Source organism: Nomascus leucogenys, chromosome 11, assembly GCF_006542625.1.
Source record: "Nomascus leucogenys isolate Asia chromosome 11, Asia_NLE_v1, whole genome shotgun sequence".
Lineage (NCBI taxonomy): Eukaryota > Metazoa > Chordata > Mammalia > Primates > Hylobatidae > Nomascus > Nomascus leucogenys.
In genome coordinates, this window is record NC_044391.1 from 40,068,544 (window position 1) to 40,091,222 (window position 22,679).

The window sequence follows — 22,679 nt, forward strand, 5'->3', positions numbered from 1 at the left end:
ATATTTGGAGAATAAAGAATGTAATAGCAAGAAAAGCATAATAATTTATTACATGACAGTGATGTTTAGCCTACTTTAGACACCACACTGTGGTTTTCCATGGTAAAACACTGATAAGGGAACAGCACATTACTTTAGGATATTATTTGGTCAGGAATAAATGGGTAATCAGTGGATTCTGAGATCACAACTAGCAAGAACAATATTATTTGTTCAATAATAATTTTGAAGAAAATTAATGTTAACAGACTTATATAGTAGAATAGATAACTTTGGTGACTATGTGCTAGATCCATTTTAGGCATCTTACCTATATCTTATTAACTGCATACAATAATCCTAGAAATAGATTTTATTATTTCTCACCAGTTTTATACATGAGAGAACCATCACAGAGAGGTTTACTAACTTTCCTCAGTTCTGATTTTCTTTATTATGGCATTATGTACAATGCCAGGTTTGAAGACAGCGAGTTTTATTTCAGAATCTGGTCTCTTAACCCTTAACACTTATTCTTTGAACAGGAATAAGTGATATCTAATATCATTGAGAATGGCATTTTGCTAAAATTAAAGTACCATGTAGCATCTATCCTAATAAAAGTAGTGACTTATAACAATTTAGATGGTGTCATTTGTAAGTTAACTTCAGTCCAATGATGAATAAAGTTCAAAATCTTTTTAGAAATAGCATATGTTTGGGATATTCTTTGTAAAAAAAATGAGAGATATTTTCAATGGAAAACAAATTATTAAAACCACAAATTTTTGTTTTCTTTCTGCATCGAAATATTTAACAAGTTTTTCAAATAATAAGCTATTTCAAAGGTAAAACCTATTTCAAGTTGGGCTTTCCAAATATGTTTGCCATAAACAAACTTTCAGAACTAATTTGCTGATTATTGACAAAATTCTGAGAAATTGTAAATGTGATAGTAGTGCCAAAATATGTTAATTTGCTAATTCTATAAAGGAAAATACAATTTTTCAAATCTCCTAGATTTCTTAAGGGAAATAGATAAACTTATAGGCCCATAAATAATAGACATACTTTAATTACATGGGTTTAAATATTCCATATAGACGCTATTACAAAAGGGATCATTCATTTGTAGTACAGTTATAAGAAAAAAAGAATATATCTCCAGCTTTTATAAAATGTTTTTTAAAGACACATCAATTGTGTTTGCCATTACCACTACATATACATACGTAGAAAATCATTTCCCTTTGGATTTATTACTAGGATATTTATCTTTTTTTAAGAATTAATATACTTATTTATTGTTATTACAGTGATTTTATGAGTCCTCTAGAAGTGAAAGATGACTGTCAGATAGAGAAGGGGTGGGGAAGGACAGAGGATATGAATATTAATGTTAGAGAATTAGAGAACTGAGGAGTCTCACTGAGGACTCCAGGGTTGGAAAAGAAGACGAGTAGACACAGAATTCGATGATGAAGAACTCTGTGATACAGAAGGCAGGAAGAGGCTATTTCATAGATAAGCATTGGAAACATCTTAATTCCTTTCCCTTGTTTAAAATAAGTAAATCAGATAATCCAGAGATAGTATTGAATAAATCCTAGAGATGAGTGACATGAGACCACAGGAAAATATTTAGTCAGAAAGAGAATGGAGAAGCTGCCACATGAAGAAAGACCATGACTGTTAAGGTCTCATCTCTCTTTTAAGGGGCAGATACTGAGAGGAGAATATGAAAGACAAAAATCAGGAAGTTTATGTTTACAGAAAGTTTCTGAGTTTTAAAAATAGGTATGTTAAAATTTGAAACTTTAGGCTGACTAGCAGGAAATATTTTTAAATTTTGTTGGAAGAAATTTTATTAAAATGTATAGTCTAAGAAGTTGTACATGTTTATAATTAGATATATTTATATATCTAATTATATATTTATAATAGACTGAATAATAGATATATTTATATATCTTTTATATATAAATAGATATATTTATAATAGACTGAATACAGTCAATTACTTCATAGAATAAAGATTAGAAGGAACTGAATATATTGGAAAGAACAGTCCATTAGTTTTGTCATTTTTTTTTTAGAGTTTCATTAGCAGTCTTCTAATTCAAGCTGTTCCAAAGAAAGAGGTCGTTTTCACAGTTGTCCCTTTTAATTTTGGGAAATGAGACAGGAGAGAAGGAAAAGGAGGAGAGCAAATTTTTCCTTGCACTTAACACTGGGATGGAAGTTGTGGTCACTCTGAGCACATAGAGTGGATTAAGGGACATTTTTGCTTTCAAGGAGCTCAGAGTCTGGTTCTAAGAGATTTTGCTCAACTACCCCTAATGTAAGCGTCTTCTAAATTTTATAATGCTTACACTCAAAATCTATCCCTCTCCTAAACAGTGAATTAGAAAGAAACAAAAATTCATTGAAATTTACTACTATGTGTTGTGGCTATAATTTTTTTTCTTTCTCCTTTTGTCGTCAAACGGTGAGCCTATTTTATCATTACCTATAGGATTGAGTTTAGAATAACTTTTATTGAGCATTTATTCTAAAGTAGTTATTATGCTAGGTTATGATGTTATAAAAATGTGTATCATCTGATTCAGCGTTTGGTCTCTTCTAAATCAGTGTTCTGAAACAATACCAGGGACTCCCAAATCCTGAAATCTGTGCATTTTTCTCAGGCTTCCTTTTTCTCTGTGGCTTTTGACCCCATTGTCCAACCCATGCTCCTTAAAATTTTAACCTCATGGGCTGCCCTTTCATTCATCTGCTTTACCTCTCTATTTTTACCACCGCATCCTTTAAATATGAAGCTCATGAAACCTGAGATTCCTGAGGTTCCTAAAGTTGCATTGTCTCTTCTATTGTTTTAACTTTTCTATTTCAATTGTCACCAACTGAAAGACTTTGATCCTACTTGTTATTCATTCTAACCAGTAGTCGTTTCTGATAGTAGGGTTTAACCCAGCTTTCTCATCTATAAAATGAAAAGGTTGATCAGGACTGCCTTCATTTTTTTTTCCTCTAAGTTCTTTTATTTGGGATCTAACTCCACATCTCTAAACTTCAACCCTTTCATAGACTTCAGGCTAACATTTCCAAGGTATCTTGCAACTATTTAAATGTAACAGATTTGGAAGTTTTCCCTCCAATCCTCCACACCTCAAGACTTCCTCCTCCTCCTGAGTTTCTCAGTTCTGCCAATGCCTCTCTCCCAAACATGCAAGCTTGACTTTTGGGTTCAGTTCTGTCTCTGTTGTCTTCTTTGTTGTATTCTTTTGTCCACTCTATCACCAAGTTATGTGTTTTCCGCCACCTACTTTTTCTCGTTTTTAAAGTAGGAAGCATCTTTTCAGATGTATTTTTTTTTCTTCCACAATGCCTAGTGTAAACCTTTCACAGAGTAAGTGCTTGGTAAATATTTGTTGAATGGAGTCTCTCTTCTTGTCTGATGCTTAGTACTTGTTAAGAAATGGTGAATCACAATTGAAGCCAACAAAATGTGAATCAGAGCAACATTCTCTTTTTTCGACCCATCTTAAGTACAACATTTTTTCTACCCATCATAAGTACAACATTTAAACCATCTGAAATAGAATAAACTGGTTAGAAAAATAGTGTTCTTCTTTGAGCCCCTCCAGAATCTGAATTCAGTGAAAATCTGTTCAAACCATAATTCTAATTAAAGGTTTTAGCTGCCAAATAATATGTTCTGGTTAAAGCCAAGTTAGTATTATGGAGTGTTTCATGAATAACAGCACAAGCTTTAAACTTGCTGTTGATTTTCTCATGGGAAACTCAAGTAAAGGAGAATGATACCTCCCTGTTGACTTTAACTTTTAGAAATGCAAAGCATGCTGAAATTGTACATAATTCTCTTCTAAAGAAAAGGAAATAGCATTTCAATGGTTTTCCTCAGTGTCTTATTGAGTTATGGTGGGGCACAATTATGTCTGTTAAACTGATTTACCAGATGGAAGGTTACATTTTATATTTAGCTGATTAAGTTGTAAGAGACTGGAATTGTATCTCGTACTATCAAGGTCATATATAAAATAAAAAAATATTTTGATTAACTATTTTGGAGCAGTTAAAAGGTTTAAACTGTTCCCCCTCCTCTTTTACTTACATTAAACTAAAAATGAAGTTATTCTTAGAAACAGGCCTATCACAGAGTTGGTATTTGGCTTAATAATATCTCAAATGGAATCTGTAAAACAGCAGCAACAAAAAAAGGGAAATATTCCCATTCAAGTTTTGCAAATTGCTTATCTTGGCTATTTAATGTATTCTTAGTATTTTATGGTTAAATTAAATAATCTTTAATTTATATACTTATACCCTATGGAACTTTTACAGAAATATTTAAAGGAAATAAATTATACTTTTTGTCTTTTTTCTCTTTTGGATCTTCTGCAAGTAAACAAATACATTAATAAAACCTTTACCATGGAAAATTAAATGTGGCAAAGTGCTAAGTATTAAATAAATTTTTGTCCTGGCATTTTTGCTGTGTGATCATATATCATTAATACTACTCTTTAATATCCTACTACATTACCTAAAAATAATGCATTAAAAATACAGCCCAGTAAAATCTGATGTGGTCAGAACCAGTATTTCAGAATATTAAGACTTCCAAAATAGCACCAATCTTGGAATTCATTCAACTACTGTATTATTTTCCTGTGGATGCTGTAACAAATTACCTCAAACTTAGTTGCCTAAACCAATCTATATTTATTATTTTACAGTGCTGGAGGTCATATGTCCAAAATGGCTTTGACTGGGCTAAAATAAAGGCATCACCCTGGCATGTTCCTTTCTGGGACTCTGGGACTCTGGGAACAAATCCCTCTCCTTGTTTCTTCTGGCTTGCGGAGGCTGCCTGCAAGCTCTAGCTGTGGGCTCTCCCATCCTCGTGGCCACTAGGACCAACCAAGCCTTTCTCAAATGGCATTGCACTGACACTCCTCTGCCTCTCTCTTCCTTATTTTTTAAGGACCCCTTGGATAATCCAAGTTAATCTTCTTTAAATCAGTTGATGGGCAACCTTAAATCCATTTGTAACTTTACCTTTACATTTACCACCTAATGTGATATAGTCACAAATTCTGGGGAATAGAACATGGACATCTTTGGAGCGGGGCATTATTCTGCCTACCCCAACTGCTTAGAGTTTTCGTTAAAATGGTGTTTTCTACAGTGTACTTTGACTTACTACTCCTTTACCATTTTATGTGAAATTTATTTGCGATGCCTTTATCCAGACAGTCATCCAGAGAAAGGTGACTAAATAGAAGGTGTTTAACTGATGATCTGTCTAGAAAAGGATTCAGGGGAGGTCTGAATGAATCTAGAGGTGAAATTTTGCCTTTTATATCCATTCAAAATAGGTAATAGTGTTTCCTTATAAATATATATTATAAAGAAAATTTATGATATAGTCCAGTAAAGTTATAAATGCTGTTGAGGCAGAATTGAATTACCAAGAACATTCCAAAACCATAAAAGTTGTCTAAAGGTTATAAAATCAAAACTTGCAAAGCAAAATTAATAATAACAGATGCCCAGGTGACTTGGAAGGTTCTGAAACAGGACAACAGCAGGAAGCAAGGTGGTATTTAAACTGGGGAGAGGACAGTCTCCTGTTGGCTAGAAGTCACTGCTGACCCCTTGTCAGTGGTGCTGCTGATCCATGGTACCTGAATGTATCTGAGGGGCTGTGAAGAGTTGAATAGACTTAGAAGTTGCACCTAAAGACTTAAAATTATATTGCGAGAGATAACAATTATTAATAACAGTAATTAGACCTTTAAAAAATGTACATGTGCCTCTTTATTAAGCTGAACAATGTGATTCCCTAAAGAAATAAATGGAACCATGTTCTGTCCAGAAATCTCAGAACCACACCAGGTGCCTAGTTCTCCTTTATTTCATCCAATACTAACTTCTGTTATTGCTTGCTGTTAAATCTCCCCTTTCTTATCAGGCCTACTGTTATAGTTCATTCCCTATTTTGTTCAGCCTCCATTCCAGTTACTAACCACTGATTCCATCATACTCCTGTCCAGTCAATCCTTTGACTTTCTAAAGTTTAAATCTAGTCTTCCTACCCTCTAAAAGAGCCATTTACTGCCTCTTCTGTTATGTACAAGGCTAAAGCTCCTCCATCGCAAGCATGATCTCTCTCTCCTCATTCCCTCTCTGACCTCTCTCAACTCTCCCCACTCCACTACCTCATACCCCTTTACCCTAGCAGTACTGAAAAAATTGAAATTCCATGAGCAAATCTTTCTGTTTCCCATTCACACAAGCCATTCTCATCTGGTTTTCCAAATGCTCCTTGCTCTTAAAGTGCCCTCTTCAATAGTTCATACTCATCTTTAAATGCTCAGATGATATATACTTCCTCTCTGTTAAGCTTTACCTGGTACCTTCCTACCCACCAGGCCACCCCAAATAGTCACTTCTTATTTTATGCCAAATGTATATGCCCAAATATGCCCTGACATATGTCTGTGCATATATCTCTATATTAAAATTACATTCTACTCAGTTGAGGAATCCTTGAGGACAATATCTTTAGCCCATTTATTATTGTATCCCCAGCATCTTCAGAGAGCTCATAATTGGCACTGAATAAATTTCTGTTATATGAGCAAATGAATATATGCACTAAAATAGGAACTAATATGCATTTATTTAGGTATTTAAAATTCTAGAAGTTATTTTACTAAATAATTTTTAAGAATTTAATTTGCGGTAACATTTTGGAGGTAAGAGACTAACTGCTTCTGGATGACTGTAACTGGGTATATCAGAAGAAAACAAGGAAACAAAATTTTTCATGTTAGCAAGTTGATGTTATAGTCTTTTAAATATGATTGTATTTTAATTCTTGTGGAATGAGATGACTTGCTAGAGGATGATTTTGCAATTTAATGGGAATTGGCTAAAAATTTTCAGATAAACATCAGAGAGAAAAAACCTAAAGTAATATATTTGAAGAAGATAATTGTATGGCATTTCAAATTAGACAGTGATTTACTATACTTACTGTAGTCAATGTATTCCATTCATTACTTCTGAACTCTTTAAGGTCAGGAATGGCCATTATTGTCCGCATTTGCAGGCAAGAAAATCGAGGCACAGAGACATTAAATAAAACTTTACTCAGATGTTATGGTGGTAGAGTCAAGACTGGAAAACAACTCTAGACTCTTAGGAGGGTAACAAGATGAGGTTCATGCTGAGAGAACAAATAAGTACAATAAAGTTTAGGTTTATGATGATACCCAGGATATTATCAGGGGATAGGTATTACCTTTCTGGACCATGAAATCCTGACCTATAACATTTTCTGGGAGTAAATTCCATGCTGTCTCCATGTGTGTCCCTATCAAGCACTGGGCTGCACCCTAAATAGATCTCACCTACTAAAATGGCCCCACTCTCTCACGCAGTCAGTTCACATGTAGCTCTTATGAACTGTCTGAGTAGGAGGGACATTAAAACATTTTATATCCATAATAAAATTACTTTTCATGCCATTTCTATTTGAAATGGTATATAAAAGATATATCTAGTACAGGATTTTGTGTGTATATATATATGTGTGTGTAGGAATTAGTTTATTACAGAAAGATTCATAGCAGAATAATTATACAGAATTTTAGAGTGAACAGGACTTGTTTATAAAAAAAAGATATATAAACACATGTATGAATTCAGATTTCCCCCAAAGTAGCATGTTATTTGTGAAATACCAATTCAGAAGTATACTTTATAATAAAACTTCGGGATTCAGGTAGAAAAGAAAATCATTTTAGAAACTGGATTGAAGACTGAAACATGTTTATAATCTAGTTCGATTTATTAAAATGATAATTCAAAATGATGCTAGATAGATTTTTAAATTTGTCTTAGGTAAATAAAATATATTTGAAAAATTAAAGCATATAAAGGAGTTAGCATATGAGGGCATTCTAGCCTGTGTGAGATATGGATTTCCTTGACTCCAAAATGTAGTATTTGTGATGCTTGCCAGAAAAGAGAAATTCCTTCTGCATTCCACATCTGATCTATGAGACCTCTTGCCATAACATTCAGCATCAAGAAATTCTTAGAAATTAGGGTAGTTGAGGTTCATCTAGTTCTCTTCTCAACAATATTTGAAACTCAGTCTTTTAATGTAAGTTTCCTTCATGCTTGGATGTATACAGGCATGTATTATTCATTCAGTAACTGTTTATGGAGACCCATTGAGCCTATGTTCTTGTTAAGTACTGGAAATAGACACAAAATCAATGATTACATTATATTTCTGCTAAGCATCGAGGGCTGGAGCCATATTGCAGTGTTTTGAGGTTATGAATTGGTAGTGGCAAGTATAGGCTATTTCTTTAACTTGACTATGAAAGTGCAGTTGCAGGAAGTAGCTCATAAGATCTGTGTCTATGGGGGCTTATTTTTATTTGAATGGGAAATATTTGAGCTTGTCTACATTCTGAGAAGGAGCCAGAAGAGAGAGGGAATTTGAAGATACGTGTTGAATAACCTCTATAAGTATCTCATAGATTAACTAAAATGTGTTTGATATTTATCTTAGAAGTTTTATTTTTTATTTAGTATTCCTTCCCTCACCAGCATACTTAATCTCCATTCTTTGAATGTGTGGGCACTGTGCCCTTGGACGTGGTTATTTCCCCTGCATAGAACTGCACTTCTGCCACCTTTACGTGTCAACATCTCACTGAGCCCTGGAGGATCCTCTTTCAAAGCAAATGAATCTCTGCCTTTCAGCCACAACACTCTGCTTATACCTATCACGTGGCACTGATCCCAGTTAGTATATTATTCATTCTTGAGACCATGAGTACCTAGGAGAAAAAGACTGTCTGTCTTTTCTCTGGGGGAGTTGCCTCAGCACTTAACATGCCCTTTTCCCCATTCCTTGATTCCTTGTTTGAATAAATAGCTAAAGGATTTATTCCATATAGTTGGCACTGTATAGGTACCTGAACAATGGAAATATGGCTACACATGCTTCCAGTCTGCATGAAACTTGCAACCTTGGTTCTCAATATTATTATTCAATAGCTGTTAATCGAATGTAATTAAACAATAGATCTAATTAAATAGTAGGTTTTAATTTTAACTATAAAATAATTAGAATTTTATAACTTACTATTAAAATTTATTTTCATACTGAATCACATTGATTAAAGTATTTTTATGTTAAAAATGATAATTTGTTAAAATGTCATAAAAATTTTAGGAAGTTATTTTTTCCTGTTTGTCCTAGTATTAAAAAAACAGTAATGAGTAGTACTAAAAGTAGTACTAAAAACCAGTATTACTACTGAGTGGTACTGTTTTTTTTTTTAATACTAGAACAAACAGGAAAAAAATTACAAATTTGTGCATTCATTCATTCACTCAGTGAACTTTTACCGAGTTTTACCTGAGCCAGCCGAGTGCCAGGCACTCTTGAGGCACATTGGTGAGGAGGAGGAAACAAGTCTCAGCATATAGTGCTGCTCTTAGAGGGAACTGAGTGCACTATCATGAGCTTTAGATGCTAAGGAAAAATGCCCACCTTTCCCCTTCTAGACCATGCTCCTGTTACTTACAGCCCCGATATTGTCTTCCCATGCTACTCTGCGATGCTTCCAATGACTTGGTAGTTCTCTTTCCCATGTATGACCATTTTTTTCCCTATATGTAAAGAGGTTATCATTGTTGTTTCCATCTGTGATAAACCTAAGAATTAAATTTCTATTTACATTGATAGAAGGAAATACAACTTCCTACAAAATTCACACAATGATGTACATAACAGTGCTGTCTTTCGAAGCAAAACAATGTAGTGTCCAACATTGTCTTATTCTTAAATGAGATATTGTGTATTCACATGTAAGTGTGGATATATAATATATAGTATATCCTCATAATGTATTTTTAAAAGAATATATAATTGCTTGGGGAAACACATAATAGATTTTTAAGTGAAAAACATAATAAATGCAATAATTTTAAGGAATATGTAATTACTTGGGAAAAGACTCATAATATATTATTAAATGAACAAATAGGATATAATCATAAATATAATGATTCTCATTTTCAAATAATTTTACCTATAAAAGAAAGGGAACATTTCAGAGTATACACAAATTTTCCCATTCGTAAAAATCTCAAATATGTATGACTTACATAATCAGAAGCAAGCAATAAACTTTATTATAAAATTAGCACTTTTCAAAAGATCATATTATAAATTGAGTAACATTTACCAGTATGGATTTTGAAAAATGATAATCTTAACAAGTAGACAAAATTGGTATATTTGCAATAAGAGAAGGGATAGATGCAGTAGTATTTCTCAAAAAGACAAATAGTATTATAATGTCTTTAGGAAATTGCATTCATATGTTACCATACATGTGGCTAGAAATTCCCCCAAAATTATTTTTTGAAAACTTTATATATGAGTTACATACTGTAAAGTGGTTATAATTAGAAATAGTTACATTAGAAATTTTGCTCCTTAGTGTCAAAATATATAAAATCTAATTCATAAATTAAAGGTTCATTTTATCCCAGCCAGAAGAAGCATACATTGTGTTATTTATCGTAGTATGCCGAATAGTACTTTTGAAAATATGTACCTTTTGTATAATTATGAAACTTTTAATTAGAGTAACCTGTGTATTTTGATTAACTAGACTGGAGCATCTACTGTGTCCCCAAAGTGTCTTTCATAATTGTAGTGCTTACTTATTTGAACAGTTTCTAGATTTCTACAATGCCAGCCTGGGTTAGAGGAGAGATTTGGGCAGGAACTGTGCCAGGACATCTAACCTTCAGAAAGGACACAGAGTGAATGAATAGGTGATAGATTATAATAAGTATTTAGTTCCAAGTAACAAAACATTTAAATATGGCAGCTCCTAAGGGATCCCTGAGAGGAGGAGATAGCAGGAGAAACCCAGGGGAGGGAGAAACTGTGTGGAGAAGTTGACAGATATCAAGTAATGCAGGGAAGAATAGACAATGCCAGAAAGGGATCTGAAGCTGGTGGTGAAGACTTGACCTTCACCTATGATTACAGAGCTAAATGTTCACTACAGGTGGAATCATTGAATATCCCAAATATTCATTATTTAAAAAAACATATATGTATGTATTTATTTATTTATTTATTTAGAGACGGAGTCTCGCCCTGTCACCCAGGTTGGAGTGCAATGGCATGATCTCGGCTCACTGTAACATCCGCCTCCCAGATTCAAGCCATTCTCCTGCCTCAGCTTCCAAGTAGCTGGGATTACAGGGGTGTGCCACCACACCCAGCTAATTTTTTGTATTTTTAATAGAGATGGGTTTTCACCATGTTGGCCAGGTTGGTCTCAAATTCCTGACTTCATGATCTGCCCGCCTCGGCCTCCCAGAGTGCTGGGATTACAGGTGTGAGCTACCATGCCCGGCCTAAAGAAACATTTATTAATTTAGTACTCAATCTTGGTTAATAATTAATCATCTTAATATAGGAAATATTAGGTTAAAATATTTATATATAATATTAACACAATGGAAAAATTTCCCTTTTTCCCTTATGATAATTTTCAATAAGAATGAAGAACTTCTACATACCACGCTATGTGGTATTGAAATTTTTTAATCTAAATTATTGTTGTAAAGAATATTCATAACCTAGGATTAAGAGTTAACAGAGGCCGGGTACAGTAGCTCACATCTGTAATTCTGGTACTTTGGGAGGCCAAGGCAAGCAGAACGCTTGAGCCCAGGAATTCGAGACCAGCTTGGACAATGTGGCAAAACCCCATCTCTATAAAAAATACAAAAATTAGCTGGGTTTGGTGGCACGTGCCTGTGGTCCCAGCTACCCAGGAGGCTGAGGTAGGAGGATCTCTTGAGCCCAGGAAGTTGAGGCTGTAGTGAGCTGAGATCATGCCACTGCACTCCAGCCTGGGTGACAGAGTGAGACCCGGTCTCTGGAAAAAAAAAAAAAAAAAAGTTAACAGGGGCAAAATACACATAGTAGTCCTTCTTAAGTGGATGATGATCTAGTTAAGACTTAGAACTAAACAGAATACAATTTATAAGCAGGCAAATTAAAAAGTGAGAAAAATATGTGAAGTCAGTTGTTAACCAAAAGTTATTTTAAGTATACTGAGTCAAAGTTCAGAAAACGGCTATTGTTATGGTTATGGTGTTTTCAAACATTACACTAGGCAAAGGAGTGTACCAATTGCAGCCATCTCTCTCTCTACTTATTTTTTATTTTGTTTAATTTTAACATAACTTCATCTTACATGTGCACTTCATGAAACATTCATTTGACATCTATGTATTGAACAACTTTTTTTTTTATGATAGACAACCAGGTGAGCCAAGAACCAGGATGTATGGTAGGCATTGTTACCATTCTTTTATAGATGATAAAATGATTCACAGAGATGAAATCACTCATCTGGGGTTACAGTTACTACATCAAAGAGTTAGCATTGGTGGCTGGGCACAGTGGCTCACGCTTGTAATCCCAACACTTTGGGAGGCCAAGGCGGGCAGATTACAAGGTCAGGAGCTCCAGACCAGCCTGGCCAACATGGTGAAACCCTGTCTCCACTAAAAGTACAAAAATTAGCCAGGTGTGGTGGCATGCCCCTGTAATCCCAGCTACTCGGGAGGCTCAGGCAGGAGAATGGCTTGAACCCAGGAGGCAGAGGTTACAGTGAGCCAAGATCACGCCACTGCACTCCAGCATGGGCGACAGAGCAAGACTCCATCTCAGGGGAAAAAAAAAAAAAAAGCATTGGAATGAGAGGTCTGGTCTATTTGTGTCAGAGTCATGTGTGCTTCTACACAAGATAGTTTGTATGCCTGTCTGCATGCATGTGTGTACAAAATTCACACCCCACAATTATGTACACAGTCACACATATCAATCTCTTAGTAAAATGACAAGTCTGGGCAGTGTCAGTCACGGTACCTTGGAATCCTAATTTTTTAACCTTTGCTTCCGCCACCTAGGTTTACTATTCCTCTCCCATGTTTTATTCTCATACCTGCCACTCTAAGTTTATTGTGTACCATGGAGACTAGTATGAGAATAAAGATTTGAAATACCTTTAGTTCATGAGGCATTCTTCAGATATTTTCTGTTTCCTTTTATTGAGGATATTTTCTTTTAGGTGAGAAGAGAAAAAGGTATTGGGTCTGTTCTGTTTATTTTACTATTGATTGTTTTCACTTAAATAATGATAGTCAATTTTTATACAAAGTTTTCATCTCAGCAGGCAAATGTATTCAGACAAGCACACACACTAAAAAGCTTGCCTTCTGTTTCTATGATTAATTGAGATGTAGAGAATGATGGGTGTGGGGTAAAAATGGAAAGGTAATTAGTGCAACTAGGCATGAAATACATTCATATACAAGCAGAACCTCTCCCTAGCTAGTGATCTTTTTCTGGGCTCTGAGGATTTGCATCCCATTAGTAAGTCACTGGCATGGAAATCTTCAGCCTTTGGGGAGACCAGAGCATTAAAAATAGAATTAGCTCTAACTGCAAACCGAGTCAGCACACTAGGCCATTAATTCTTCTGCTTGGGTACATATCATGCTGAGCTTTGGTGTGTGGGCTTCTGAAATGTTAGGAGTGAGTTTTATAGAGCATTGCCAGGACTAAATGATAGTTATCTATCATCTCGTCTCTCACCCTCACTACTGAGATTTTAATATCTCTCATGACCCAAAACCTGAAATACAGGCAGAAGGTTTTGCTAGAAACATTAAGTAGGGGACTTTCTTTAGAGAAGTTGTATACTGTATATTTTGTTAACATAAATCTATGTTGTGCTTTACAGTATGTCAGAGATTCCTTATTTTCAAAACCTTATGTCCTCAGATCATCACAGTGCCTCAAATGCTATCCTTTCTAAAACTGAGAATTATGCCTTTTAGCATAACTCCATCAACTAATGATAAAAGTTGCCTAGTGTTATTATTTTTAGAAATATTACTGGTATTGGAAATATTTTAAAATCAACTTCCAAGTATAAAATTTATTGAAACATTTAATATATACAAGCTACATAGAGTACTCTCAATTTCTAATAATCTCTCTTTTCTTTTCTTCCCTTACCCTTCTCTAGCTTCTTTGGGAATCTCTGACAGATATTATTTTCTTTAGTCATCCCAGAGCAGTACAATTATTAACAGCTGCCTTTGACTGATTGCCTGTCCCAGGGTTTCTCATACTTGGCACTATTAACATTTGGGTAAAGATAATACTTTGTCATGGGATGCTGTCCTGTGCTTTGTAGGATGTTTGGCAGTACCCCTGGCCTGTACCCATACCAGATGCCTGTAGCAGCTCTCCATACTGATGACCAAAAATGTCTCCAGATATTGCCAAATGTCCCCTGGAGGAGAAATCTTCCCTGGTTGTGAACCACTGGCCTATTCTCTACTAGTCATTATTTCATTTCATCCTATAGTAGCTGCAAGATATGTGGGACTGGCTGGGTGCAGTGGCTCACACCTGTAATCCCAGCACTTTGGGAGGCCAAGGCGAGTTGATCACCTGAGGTCAGGAGTTCGAGACCATCCTGGCCAACATGGTGAAACCCTGTCTTTACTAAAAATACAAAATTAGCCAGGCATGGTGGCACATGCCTGTAGTCCCAGCTACCTGGGAGGCTGAGGCAGGAGAATCTCTGGAACCCAGGAGGCAGAGGTTGCAGCAGTGAGCCAAGATCACACCACTACACTCCAGCCTGGGCGACGGAGCGAGACTCCATCTCAAAAACAAAAACAAAAACAAAAGATATGTAGGACTATATTAATCAGGATCCTGGCAGGGAACAGATCTTTGCAGAGTGGGTCATAGACTTTTATGAAGGGACTACTTAACAAGAAAGTGAGTAAGGTTAAATGAACTGCTTAGGGAAGTGGGGGTACCCAGAAAACAGCAATAGTGGGAGGTCATTCCCACAAAGAAGAGAGGGGAGGAAATTTTTCCTGGAGAGCTGGAGCCATGGAATAGTGGCTTCCAGAGGGAGATGAAGTCAGGAAGAGACACAGCCATGGCCAGTGATGCAGCATTGTGACAGGGAGAGTGTAGGACAGCCTGGCCTCTCCCTCCTCCTTAATTCTTTGGCCACCAGCCTGTCCTGCCAGTAGATTAAGCCCAAGTGAAATCCAACCAGCAAAGAACTAGAGTGTTGCAGCTCCAGGATTCAGCCGCCATGGGCTCAGAGAAGGAAGGCAAATTGAATCTATTGGGGGGAAAATGAAGAAAATCCCTCCAACATCCCCATTTTAACATGAGAAATCGAGGTTTAATGATATAAAGTAATTCATCCAGGCATCTATTTGACTCCAGGCACAATGAAGGTATCATCTTAGTTGGTCTGTGTGAATGAACTGATGTTCAGCAAGACTATGAATTATTCAAGGTTACTGATTTTAGTAGGTGGTATATACAAGACTAAAATCCAGTTCTCATTCCTCTTCTGGTGTTTGCTTTTTTATGTTGACCATTGAAAGAAATCTGACAGCTGTATATCCGGCCGATTCTCAAGTAGACAAGCAGGAGTGAAAGCTATCTGCTGACCTTAGAAATCATTTCTTTCTGAAAATCTTGGAAAATTCTAGGTTTCATCTAGAATGTTTAAATGGCATATGCTATTTTTCCAGTCTGTCAGCACATTTTTATCTTGATTGCAGACACTCAGCCCCAGCTGATGCAATATATTAGGAGAGGGAGGAGGACAAGACTGAGAATCAGGAGATTTGGGGCCCAGTTCTGGATCAGCCCCTCTTAGCTGTATAACTAGCCTTCAGAAATAGTACCAATAATATGTTTCATAAACCCTTCCCTTCTACATTCACCCAGATCTTCACAGTTATTCTCAGGTATCTAATTGGAAAGGCATTAAGCTATGTTTCACAAATGAAGAATCAAGCTTAGAAAGCACTATAATCTCACTGCAAATTTCATAGCGGGAAAGTGGTCCCATGCAGACTGCATTCACATCCCTCACTGAAAATGCTTGGTCTTTTCTAGTCCACCCACTGCTTTCTGAAGTGATCAATTGATTTACTCTCTATGGACTGCCAATTTGCAGCATTTAATCCATCAGGTTGCATTATAAAATCATATCTCCATCTAAGTTCTGAGAATCTGTGATTTCATATGGTTATTAGCAAGGCTACAGAGGATACCAGTGTAGTCAGCACCTAGGGATTCGTGGTTCTTTATTTTTCCTTTCTAGGTTTTAGATAAATATATTTATTATCTATAACTTTTTAGAGGCAAGATCAATATTTTTAAAGTAATTTAAAAATAAATGTGTACATGAAAACATATCTAAGTACATTAATACAGTCCCAGTATCTCACTTTATTCCTGGGTAAGTTGGGGGTTAGAAACTGAGATAGATTCCTACACTAAGGTGAAGTGTGTTGCCACTACTGGAAGATCTGGCAAGAATCCTAATCCTTTCCCAAATTGGTTGGTTGGTTTGCCTTCATGTGGGAGTCCCGGCAAGTGATACATTTCAGATCTCTATCACTTTGAGCTTGTGCTCACCCCTGATCTCTGCCCCACCTTTTGACACCCTACTTTTACAGCATTTTCGGGCTTTTGGTTTTTTTATCTTTTCAGTATTTTCAGGCATAAAATCAGGTTTACAATACAAAAAAGTAGCTAGCTTTAGTTTTTGTATCTGAACTTCATTTTTAAGTTCCTATTTCACCAAGCCAATTCCAAGAAAACATACAATGCAAGAGTTCTCCATCCAAGCGTAAAGCAAAAAGTATAGATATTTGAAGACTAAAACAAAAAAAAAAGTGGAGATGAATTGTAAGTTCTACCTTTGATATCCCTTGTAGTCGGGCAAAAATATAAATTCCTTCAAAAATATTTTCACTGATAAAATCTGGCTACATTATAACATTGTATCTGCTCTAGATGATTAGTGGTGCTTTGGGAAAAACTATTTTATAATTTTTATGATGATAATACATAAGGAAAGCTGGAGGAGCAACATTTTCAGTATTTAGAATAGACTTATGCCAGACTACCTGGGTACAGAGCCTGGCTTCATCTCCTTTTACCTCTGTAACCTTGGGCAAAATACTTACCCTGTCTCTCTGTTTTGGTTTCCTCATTGATCTAATCAAATTATAAATAGGCATAGGCTTTCCAGATGTTTTTATGGTTAAACAAGTTGATATTGATAAAACATTTGGAATAGTACTGGAACATAGAAAAGACTATATAAATGTTAATTGTTATCAGAAATATTCTTTTCATGATGGTCATCACCACCACCATCACTACCACCACCACCATCACCACCATCACTACTACCACCACCATCATCGCCATCACTACTACCACCACCATCATCGCCATCACTACCACCACCACCATCACCACCATCACTACCACCACCACCATCATCGCCATCACTGCACCACCACCATCACCACCATCACTACCACCACCACCATCACTACCACCACCACCATCACCACCATCCACTTCTGCTGCACAGAGATGCAATCCAATGTTTCCATTCTTCTAAAGTATAATTATTTTGAAATAAGTGGTATTATTTTAAAAATAGTGAAGCTCTGTAATAAGCTTCACTGTTTAGAATATGAAATAAATGCTAACATACATGTGAATAATGTGCATTTGTATTATGGAATATATAACCTAACTCAGCACCTTCAATTCAAAGACTTAGCCACCTTTTCTTTCCAGCTGATAGTATACTGAATGTATGCAATGTCTTATTTGCATTGATTCTAGTTGGTTTGGTGTCATTACACTGAGTATGTTTCCCCAAGGTTTTAGGTTAGAAACTACTGACAAAGAAATATTCCAGGAGTCAGAATTAGACATAAATTATATGCTGCAGAGGTGTCTTCTTATTACCGCAAGCCAGGTCAGAGTCTCTAAAATCACATTAAGTTACTGTTTTGGTGGTTATTAAGTTTCACCCTTGAGAGAATTAAGAGGCCTGACAATGAAGTATAATAAATCTTACTGTGACCCAAACACAATTAATAATTAAACTTCCCATTAACAATCCCAAATCTGCTAGATAAATAAGTAGAAAACTTATATTTTTGTTTACTTTTTACTTTCATATTTAGAGAAGTTGAAAAAACTTTCACACATTTCATAAAAATAATTGCAACATTTGCCTGTTTCATTAATGTAGAGTCAATGCCTCATTTACGTGCTTGGGTTTTTCATTTGAGAATGAGAATGGACCAAGAAAAGGGTGAGACTTTTTTTTTTTTTTTTAACACATGAGCAATTGGCTCTCTATTTTTTTAATTTTTATCTATTTTTTTTTTGTCTCAATCCCCAGCCTCTGAGCCCAACTTGAAGGTGCGGTCCAGGTTAAAACAGAAAGTGGCAGAGAGGAGAAGCAGCCCCTTACTCAGGCGGAAGGATGGAAATGTTGTCACTTCATTCAAGAAGCGAATGTTTGAGGTGACAGGTAATTGAGGATTGGGCAGACATATGAATGCTGGGAGTAGGAATGAAAAAAAATAGTTTAGAATAAATATACCTGCTGCATATTAAAAGTTATTTTGAGGAGAAATATTTCTTGAAAGGAAATTATATTGAAAACTCACAAGTAGTTCAATAAACCTTGCTATGCATTCACCAACTGTGTTAAACAGGAAATGAATGAAAAAACAGAACTATGTGTCAATCAAGGCATAACTAGGGAACACCAAAGCTCACCTTATTCTTTTCAGAAACAGGCAGTCCATTTTGGGAATGCCAACCAGGAGAAAATAATTTATAATGAAATTTGATCAGAAATGAGCAGAGGGAGGTCCAAGAAGAACACTTTCCCCTGTACTCAGACATGAATGTACAAAATACATCTGGGAAAATTAAACTACATGGAACAGCAAAACCTTGACTTTTCAACAAATTTACAGAACTCATAAATGACTTTATGTGTTTACTAGTGAAGTGGGACTTATGGCAGGAGGGGGATATATTGCTTTTTATGAAGGGGAAGAAACTGTCATTTTCATGGGTCTCAAATGGAAGAATTATTTTTTTAGCTGCCTGTTTTAGTAGAGGGGTTATGAAATTCAACCTGAGGTCTTACAACACCCCTAGTTCCAGTTGTACCTGGTTTGAAATGGAAGACCTAAGGCTGTAAGAACCAAAAATACTAGCCAAAATACTACTACTTACTACTGTTTTTTGAGTAACTACTTAAGAGTCATGTATTGTATCTAGTTGTTTCCTTTGGTTGCATGAAGAAAGAAGTGGTAATCTGCAACCACTTTTTTTCCCATTCTCAAGAAAAACTGTGCTTATACCAATGTGGGCAGTTGGTATTAGTTCTCCAAGGTCAGATCTTATTTTTAGTAACTTTTTAAAAATTCTTTATTTTCTATATATCTCTTTTGGCCATGACAGTGTCTACAGGAAGGCAATATAGAGGAAGACTGTGGAAGTGGTGGTAGAAACATGTATTTAGGTTCTAATGCAACTTAAAAGTTTGGCCGATAATTTTGGGAAAAAAATATTTAGTCTCCTATTCAATCTGGATGCCTTTATATGCTTATCTGAAGAAAAGTGTTAGTGATTTCAATGGAAAATATTTCCTTGGGATAAGGAATATTAAATCAGTGAATAATAAATACAATTATTTTACTAGAGTTTATATGTATTTTCCAACCTTAAAAATAATCACTAATTTAGACGAATTGAATTCTAAGTTTGGAGTTACAGACTTTTTTCCCAGGAAATACTATTGTATGCAAGTAAATAAAAATCTTAGGTTTTTCTAATAGAGGTCTTTGATAGGGGTGGGCAGTTGGGGAGTGAATTTGTTTTAATGAATGTGAAGAACTATAAACCTATATCAGGTGTCTAATGTAAATGTAGATAGGTGGTTTTTCTAACTGCAGGAAGTAAGCCCCTTCTAACAGAAATACTTCTAGAAAAGAAAAAAATGAATATAATGCTATTTTATTTTGCTTCATAGTCTTAATGTCTGAAGTCATATTTATTTATCCCAATGTGCTTTTCTGTTTTCCTGTAGTCTGTTTTCTTGATCATAGCTTTTTCTACACAGTCACTTTTTTTTCCATACCAAATTGCAGTGGCATTTAGCTCAATACCCATCTCAGTAATGATTGGTTCTTATTTATAAGGATTATGATTTACCAGAGTTTTACTCAAATTTCCTTAAATTTAAAATATATTTCTCCTCTTAATTTTGTGAGATAAGCACTCGCCCTTTCATCTCAGGAAACAATGTATTGGAAGAGAGACTTGTACATTTATTAGAAAGACATTTCTGGTGAGTGGACTTGTGGATGTTTTGGGTAGATATTTTTAACTGGTATACCGCACTTACTCGAAATGTCTTTAGAGGCTCCGGACTACTGACACACAGCTGTCTTCACCTGTACTCCTTCCCGTTGCTCTGCCAACTTTCATCTAATTTGGATGAGATTTGTTTGGATCTTAATACTAAATATTTTTAGTATCTAGTCAGAGACTGTCATAACATCATAGCAGTTCAGTTGCTGTTGCTGTTATCCTCTTACCTCTATATCTTTTCTCTCTTCCCCATTTCATACATTAAAGTGTAAGCTCTTTTCAAACTCATTCCACCTCATTGACATGGGAACCCACTTGCCATCTTTTTTTTTTTCAAATTCAAGTATTTTCTGCCCCCTACAAAAAGTCCTGTTCTTTTCAAATGTTAAAATTGACTCCCCCTGTGCCTGCAATGCCTTCTCTTCCATTCTCCCCACTCCAGCATCCTTATTTCATTGGCTACCCTTCTTCAAGCTCCAGTTCCAATATCATACACTGAGATCAGAGATCTCAGAAAATCAGTTGCTACCTTCTCCCAGATCCCAACTAGTGTCATATCATGGAATCCTCTGGTACAGTAGTTGCTGCCTTGAATTCTAGTGCTTATCACAGTGATTTCTACATAAGGAAATACTTCAGTCTTAATATCATAAGATAATATAAATATTATAATTTAAAATTGGTAAGACAGAATGTTTAAGAAAGTAGTTTTTAAAAAATATGGAAATGGAAATGATATGGAAATGAGACATTAATGAGAAATCAGTCATATTGTAAAGACGAGAATTAGGAGTTGGGAAAAAGAAGCTCCTGTAAGAATTTTTAAATTCTACATTTCGTTTGTTAAAGGAAAACAAGAGGCGATGATTAAAAAAAAACAGATTAATCAAAATATAAACAAGATATATAGACAGAAAGGCAGTGAGCAAAATGTGTTTAAGTATTTTATGATACTAATAATTTGCTCAAATCCCACAGTAAATAAGTGGCAGGATTAGAATTCTTATATTAACCTCACATTCTTTCCAGTGGTACTGTATTTCTGAGTAGAGATATAATTATAATACAAGTTGAAAGTTATAGGTGTTCTGAGAGAGGGTAAGAAAATAATGCCTGGAAGCTGGGTGTTCCCTTTCTCTGAGGGACATATGTTATATGAGCCAGGCTTGGACCTTATAGGTGGGATTCAGCCTGCAATGAAATGGAAAGAAAGGAGGATACAAAAGCATGAACTGGAAAAGTATTTGGCATGAAAGGAGAACAGGTGATTTAATTTGACTGAGTGTAGAGTACAGAAAGGGCAATGGTGGAAATAATATTAGGCTCCATTTTGGAGCAGAGGGACATGGTGTGAGTTATCTCTCTGTATGATCCTTTTGCAAGAGTTTGAAAGAAAGGTTTGAGAGACTACTGTAGTGACTCAGAAATATTAGCAGACTTTTGCTATAGTTCATGACAGAATAACAAGGCCTTAAACTGAAATGATTGTAGTCAGACATAGATGGAGAGATAGTGTAAAGATCACATTAAAGGGCCTAGTAACTAATTAGATTTGCAGTAAAGAGAGAGTGAGGATGACTCTAGGGTGATGAAAAAATATAGATATGCAGGAAACAGTTAATATTAAAATATATACATTGAGTTTTACACATATGTAGGGGAGCTTGAAAGGTCCAGCTTTCAGAGGAATTTGGGCTGGAATTTATGAGTTAAAGGCAAGAAATATGACTTTCCTAAGATAATTCTGCCCCAAAATGACATATGAAGTCATGATATTGGGTGATATTGACAAGGGAAATAGAAAAGGGTTAAAGCCACAAACTTAGGTGAATATCTGAATTTAGGAATTGATAGGAGGAAGAAAAGTCAAAGATATGGAAAGACAAACATGGATGTAGAGAATGCCACTGTAGAAAGGATATGGAAAGGAATGTTTTCTCAGAGGCCTTCAAGTGTGGTGGCATTTGAGAGAAAAGTTGCAGTTATAGTGGGTAAGCTATATTGCCGGGGCTTGAAGAAGTGAGTAGACATTGTGAGAGCACACCACTTCTCAAGAATTACTAGCCTGCTGTCAGACTAGAGGGGCAATTCCAGTGTAGGAGGAGGGCTTGAAGATTCCACTTAACTAATCCTTTTAGGATTTTTTTTAAGGGGATGGGATCATGGGTAAGACTAAATGTGTGAGCATTAGAGAGGAAGAGAAATGCCTTATATTTGAAATGGGAAAAGAGAATGTAGATAACATAATCATGAGTAGAAAGAAAAGATGCTGGTGGAAATCATG

The 22,679-nt window shown here is 35.6% G+C and overlaps 1 protein-coding gene across 17 annotated transcripts in view; it reads left to right on the forward strand.

Moving 5' to 3' along the window:
* Positions 1–22,679, forward strand: part of HDAC9 (histone deacetylase 9) — a 906,822-nt gene that overhangs the window by 526,978 nt on the left and 357,165 nt on the right. For 9 of the 17 annotated variants that reach the window (XM_030822201.1, XM_030822188.1, XM_030822190.1 and 6 more), the window contains one exon: positions 18,405–18,536. The exons of the other annotated variants lie outside the window; for them this stretch is intronic. In XM_030822201.1, the coding sequence (XP_030678061.1) occupies positions 18,405–18,536 (132 nt within the window). The remainder of the gene's footprint in view (positions 1–18,404; positions 18,537–22,679) is intronic. 17 annotated transcript variants of the gene reach the window in all.